Consider the following 6,762-nt stretch of genomic DNA (forward strand, 5'->3'; position numbering starts at 1 on the left):
TCTGACAGCCGGCCGCGCGCTGCTATTGTGCGCACTCTATTCACATTCAGATGAGCGCCTCAAAGTGGGCGGAGCTATCGTTTAGACAACAGCACGCAGATGACAGACCTTGGAGCTTCATATGCAAATTCGTCGGGTTCTACGCTTTCAGAGAGTTCGAAGCGTCACGCTGTACTGAGCGTGCACTCCAGACACCCCCCACCCTCCCCCCACACACACACACACACAAACTTTGATTTACTGCAGTGTCATAAATGCTAATTTATGTAGAGTAAGCACAAGTAACAAAGAAATAACTTTTATGTTTTATTGGACAACGTTCAGTTACAATTTAGGCCACCACAACTCTTTTGTTAAAACGTTAACAATTATAAAGTGTGTATAGTTGGCCTATTAGGTTTCTAATATGTTATTTTCTTGAAAACATTGGTCATTTAAACATTGGCTAGATAAGTTCATGAGTTCATTATTATTATTTTTTTTATTATTATTATTTCTTATTTTCTTATTTATAACAAAAGGCAAATTAAATGTTCTAAAGTTAAACCTTTAGACGCATTATAAGTTAAGAATGTGTTCAGAATTCTTTTTTTCTCAATATTCATCTTGTCATCATTAAATTTCTAAAGTGAAACCTTTAGAGAATTAAGACAATTCTGGAAAGTGGGAAACATTCGGCCATTCGGCAAGAGAGCGTCTTTAGAAAGTCTTTTCCTATCGACGTCTCCTTCTCAGCACCGCTTCTTCTCCTATGCTGCGGCTGCTTCAACTCGCGACGTCGCGATCCGCGTGGAACCGCAGAATGCACGACTCGCTTCTCCTTTCTCTCCAAACCTCATCCGCACAAAGAATGAGGGTCGTTGTGTCGCTCTCGAGGCATGCCGGACCTCATTCACATAAAGAATGAGAGTCATCTTGGCGTGGACGGGACGAGAGACGACGGGCACGGGACTTATGGGCCCTCGGGGGGCCCGGCGCCGTGCTATACCTTGACGGGTTTCTCCTCAGGAGTATCCGGTCGTAGGTGGATAGAAACGTGTTCATCCTGTTCATAAGGATGAGTATTCCCGTTTTAATGAAGGCTTCTCGGCAGCGAGCCGGATCAGCGCTCGAAGAGAGCGACCTCCGGCAGCCAGTCGTTCTGCCCGCGGCTCTCCTGGCAGAACAGGTGCAGCTTCTCCAGAGACGGGTCCTCCCATGAGCCTTCGGTGGGGTTCTGATGGAGGAGGAAGCAACGGGGAGGGTTAGTCACATGACACTCAGAATAAGGTTGAATGAATGCAGTCAGGTGCTGGTCCTGGATAACACATTGTGTTGGGAGGAAGGGGGGGGACGTACCGTGATGAGGAGGCAGTGGGCGTCTTCAAACTGTCCGGCCTTGTCGCCCACGATCTGGGCCAGGCGCTGCATGTTGCTGACCCGAACGATGCTTATCTCGTTGTCAAAGCAGAAAGACTGGATGAGGGTGAAGTGGATCTGCAGAGCGATGTCGCACTCAAAGTCCTCGTCCACGGCCAGCACGCAGAAGGACACGCTGTCCGGATCACTGTGCAAAGAAAGAAAAGAGAAACATAGAGTTTAGCATCCAGAAATATACACAAACACAAAATGAAAACAAGTTGATGTGTGGTGGCAATGCAGTCCCTACGGTAGGACCGTGTACTTACAGGTTCATTATCTTAGCGGACTCGTACACGCCCACGGTCAGGCAGTCGTTGTCCTGAGCGGAAAGCAAAGCCTCCTCCAGACACGCGCCGTGGCACTGGGCCGCGCGCTCCACGGAGGCCTGCTCGGTGATCACTTCCTCAAGAGTCATGATGATGAAGATGCGCAAAAGTTAGTCCTCGAAAGATGAGTGAAAGTCTGAGTGAGTTTCTGGGTGTCGTCGGAGAGGATGTATCCGAAAAAGCAGAGTGACTCGAATCCTCGTAAGAAGCCCTACTTATACTCTCGAGCTCGTGCGGCCCCTGAAAGGTCTGCGCTGTGATTGGCTGGTGAGGGTGGTGTGTGTGTGTATTGGTATGCTAATGCTATTGTCACACAGTGGCTCGTGGCAGATTGATAGGTATGGGGTCACTGCGCCACGTTCGGTCTCCGAGCTTTTTTTGTTTGGCTGTGTAAACTTTGTATTTAAACTTAGTACGGTAATGGTCGTCTCTGCTGTTTAGATTAGAAAAATAGCAGTGTAAAAGATGCGTACTGCAAATAGCTACATTTTGCACCAAATAAACTAGACTTTTATAGGATTTGTAATGTACATTTCTACTGTTTGTTTTGGTTTAGAGGGTGTTTGTGGGGGTGTCGTAGTTGTGTTATAATAACAACAAAACATACTTATCACAAATATCTGAGATGAGATGCATGCATTTAATCGCATGAATCGCATAATATATTGTGCGATTATACGAAACATACGAAATATAACGAAGAATAGGTTTTAGTGAAAGTGAGTGTAGCCGCAGTATTGGAAAGTGTGCAGAAGCTGACCCTTGCACCCCTCCCTTCCATCCCCCCTCGGCTCGAGCCGCAGAGGCAGGTGTGCGTTGCCATCTGTAGCACCAGAGGCTGGCTCCAAAACGCGCTCCATTGTGCGCGCAGAAGCCTCTATTATCAGATCGACCATACAAATGCAAATGAACAGCGCGTGCCAGAATGCCGGGCGTGCGCACCGCACCACCTCCAGTCTAGACCACGTGACCATCAGCTGTCGTGATCAGAAACTAGTTGGTAACCCTCGTGATCGGAGGAAAGTCGTGTATCGAGTTTGATTACGCAGAGAGAAACACTCCGGTTAACACTCATTTTGAAATTCTTTCTTCTAGGTGATAAAGACTCATTGCCCTACGTTCAGCACAGCCCACATTGGTTTAGCCATACTAAAGTTTGAAACGTTATAATAAACGTTGAAAAAAAGTTAAAAAAAGCAATCATTTTCCTTTCATGAGTAGGCTATACGCATTGCTTTTACGCACAGACCTTTATACTACATTTACTGAAATGCACTTGTTCTCCGCGTTTTCCAAAACCAATAATAATAAAGCTCTTACATATAATAAGCTCTTGGAATAATTCAACTTTGCAGGTTATATTTTTATTTAGAGAACAGCGTAACAGCGTACTTGTGCAGCCGGCCTTCTGCTGCGTAATTAAAGTAGGCGAAACAGGTCGGCGGTGATTGATTCAGCACTATTGTTCCGTGGTTTACAGGGCAGCAGATGGAGAACTGTCGCTATGACTACTACCCCCCCCCCCCCCCCCCCCCCCCCCCCAACACACACACACATACACACACACACACACACACACACACACACACACACACTACACACACACACACACACACACACACACACACACACACACACACACACACACACACACACACACACACACACACACACACACACACACCCTTACTGGGGTCAACCGCGACCCCGGGGCACCCTGCTCTATTGTGTGCGAGTCTCCACATTCAGACTTCAGTGTTCTGAGTTTTGAATGCGAAATAAAAAGGTGTTTATTCTCTAAACTCATCGCTAAGCATCAACGTTAGGCGACACTTCTTATCTTAAAAAATAAACACAGACTAGTGCATAATTGCATGATTAGATGTATATCACTTGTAGTGTGAGTTGTTAACACATGCAGTGCCATTTGAGGTGTGTTTTGTTTCACAATAACAGCTGATCACTTCGGAGATAGGGCTGCCGGAACACAGCCGACCTCAGCGGGTTTATTTTTCAGGGAATATTTATCAACAGCACAACTTTTATCGTTCTTCTGGTAACTGTTTGCACACCATGTCGGCATGCTTCATGCTATCGCAGTTACGTTCCAGTCCAACAGAAGCTCCGTTTGTAGCGCTGGGTCGCCCCAGCCAGGCATCAGGGCGGTCGCGTGCAAGCCGACACCGACCTTTTGTTCACGCGCCACATCTGCCGGACGGAGCCCCTCCCCGGCGGCGCGCGACAGGTGTTGCAGCAGGCCCGGGCTGATCTATGGGCCCCTAAACATCACATTTGGCAAAGGCATTAATCCTCTTAAAACGAAGTTTCTAAATACAGAGTGAACGTTTACTTCATTTGGTGCCAATGAAGTATTCTTGCATGCAGATGTATCTCTTTAAGTTATCACAAATTGCAGACATTAGCCTACTCTCCGTCACTAAATCTTATTTTGATGTGATGTGTTTGCGGATTTCATTGGCTTGCTCGTCGTCATGCTCTGTGCAATGATGGAGCAATTCACTAAGGAATATAGCCTACTTGTCTTTGAGCAAAATAAAGAAGTATTAAATAGTAAATAGTCACGATGCAAACCATCGTGACCTGCGGCAATTCAGCCCAGCAGGTGATCGTACTATTGGACCCTTACCTCCCCCCCCCCCCCCCCCCCGCAGACAGATGGGTTGCTATGGCGAGAGATGCAGACACAGAGATTAAAGCCACAGTCATCTCCAGATGCCACGCGCCTTCAGTCAGGCCTTGCTCCACGCATGCAAAACAGTTAACCGCGGCGCGTGCCGCATCTTCTCCAATGCACGACATTCAAGGCAGAAAAAAATATTTCAGCTTCATATCAATCTATTTCGAAAATAAACTTCAAATTGGATAACTTTGCCTCTACCAACAACAACAAAAAACGTTTTATTGTTTGTTTGCTTGATTTTCATTTGTCATTCCAGTGATTGTCATTCCATCGTGTGTATTATTAAGAGGATTTTGAGACATAAGTGCAGAAAAATCTCTATTAAGTTAAGTGTAAAAGGGTAATAGTGCAATTTATGTAGGTCTGGCTTTGTTTTAAACCTGAAGCGTAAAAGCTAAATTGACGGAAGTGATCGCCCACGTCAATTCATTATTGACTCTCGAATGCGACACGAGTCTAAAAGTTGCATGTGATTAAATTATCGCCATTAATGTGTGGGCTTGAATAAAGGTCACATTTGATCCATTCAATCCAAATCCAAACCGTGCCCCAGCCCTTTCTCCCAAACTTCTCTCTATAGGCACGCGTCTGTTGGGAGCCATTGTCCCGACAGCCAATCACAGAGCTCGCGCGTGCCGGGGTCCCGGTATAAATAAAGAGTAGCTCTTGACAGAGGCACTCTTCTCGAATCCCTTTTCACACCAACCACAAACCCAGATCAATATCTTTGAATCCAAGATGGACTCTACTGGCAAAGCCCTGAAGGAAGCTCTTGTCTCTGCTCAAAGCGAAGAGCGTCTGACCATTGGAGTCTATGAGAGTGCCATGATCATGAATGAGTAAGTATTCAATAATAATGCAAACAAACAAAAAATACCTGCAGACTTTCCTCAGTGAACCGACACTACTGCGAAAAAATCAACATGGTGACTGACTGTTTGTTTTCCCTTTTTTTGAACAGTGATCCGGACAGCGTGTCCTTCTGCGTGCTGGCCGTGGACGAGGACTTTGAGTGCGACATCGCTCTGCAGATCCACTTCACCCTCATCCAGTCTTTCTGCTTTGACAACGAGATAAGCATCGTTCGGGTCAGCAACATGCAGCGCCTGGCCCAGATCGTGGGTGACAAGGCCGGACAGTTCAAAGACGCCCACTGCCTCCTCATCACGGTACGTCCCCGCCCCCCCTTCCTCCCCACACAATGTGTTCTCCAGGACCAGCACCTGACTGCATTCATTCAACCTTTCCTGAGTGTCATGTGACTAACCCTCCCCGTTGCTTCCTCCTCCATCAGAACCCCACCGAAGGCTCATGGGAGGACCCGTCTCTGGAGAAGCTGCACCTGTTCTGCCAGGAGAGCCGCGGGCAGAACGACTGGCTGCCGGAGGTCGCTCTCTTCGAGCGCTGATCCGGCTCGCTGATGGGAAAGCCTTCATTATAACGGGAATACTCATCCTTATGAACAGGATGAACACGTTTCTACCCACCTACGACCGGATACTCCTGAGGAGAAACCCGTCAAGGTATAGCACGGCGCCGGGCCCCCCGAGGGCCCATAAGTCCCGTGCCCGTCGTCTCTCGTCCCGTCCACGCCAAGATGACTCTCATTCTTTATGTGAATGAGGTCCGGCATGCCTCGAGAGCGACACAACGACCCTCATTCTTTGTGCGGATGAGGTTTGGAGAGAAAGGAGAAGCGAGTCGTGCATTCTGCGGTTCCACGCGGATCGCGACGTCGCGAGTTGAAGCAGCCGCAGCATAGGAGAAGAAGCGGTGCTGAGAAGGAGACGTCGATAGGAAAAGACTTTCTAAAGACGCTCTCTTGCCGAATGGCCGAATGTTTCCCACTTTCCAGAATTGTCTTAATTCTCTAAAGGTTTCACTTTAGAATGATGACAACAGAAGTTATGAACAATGCGTTGAACCACTCTTTTTGGTGTGACCTAAAGGTTTCACTTTAGGATTGTCACACTGACAATAGAGTGCAAGATATATTATGCAAAACAAAAAAGAAAATTAGAAAAATTATGTTCCACATGTCTTGAAAAACAGTGAAAAGAAAGTGAGCCACTATACTGAACTGAAAATGCGCTCTGGTGCTTAGAAAACATCAATACATTTTATCTTTTGTACTTTGAAGTGAAAATAAAACAAATTGAAGTAATAATAATGCATTGTATGATAACTCCTTTCCAGCCCTGGTTAATATAGACTAGATTGCCATAGCTGGTTTACATTGAGATGCATTCCCAACTAAAGAAGGCAACTGGCTTTTGAACAAAACACATTTTAATCCTAAAGTCCATCAATGCACTTTAGCAAGAATCGTACAGA

At 46.6% G+C, this 6,762-nt stretch overlaps 2 protein-coding genes across 2 annotated transcripts; one reads left to right on the forward strand and one right to left on the reverse strand.

The window, feature by feature from the left end:
• Nucleotides 1-1,102: 1,102 nt before the first annotated feature.
• On the reverse strand, nt 1,103-1,816 carry LOC307075401 (growth arrest and DNA damage-inducible protein GADD45 gamma-like; the record flags this gene model as incomplete). The annotated part of the gene is made up of 3 exons (XM_079735993.1): nt 1,103-1,216; nt 1,339-1,546; nt 1,668-1,816. The coding sequence occupies 3 exons, from the start codon at nt 1,814-1,816 to the stop codon at nt 1,103-1,105; spliced, it is 471 nt and encodes a 156-aa protein (XP_079592119.1).
• A 3,350-nt stretch (nt 1,817-5,166) lies between these two features.
• LOC307075381 (growth arrest and DNA damage-inducible protein GADD45 gamma-like) lies at nt 5,167-5,836 on the forward strand (the record flags this gene model as incomplete). Its single annotated transcript, XM_079735969.1, has 3 exons — nt 5,167-5,267; nt 5,390-5,597; nt 5,723-5,836. The coding sequence occupies 3 exons, from the start codon at nt 5,167-5,169 to the stop codon at nt 5,834-5,836; spliced, it is 423 nt and encodes a 140-aa protein (XP_079592095.1).
• Nucleotides 5,837-6,762: the final 926 nt, after the last annotated feature.

The sequence above is a fragment of the Pollachius pollachius genome, assembly GCF_949987615.1.
Source record: "Pollachius pollachius genome assembly, chromosome: 4".
Taxonomy (NCBI): Eukaryota; Metazoa; Chordata; class Actinopteri; order Gadiformes; family Gadidae; genus Pollachius; species Pollachius pollachius.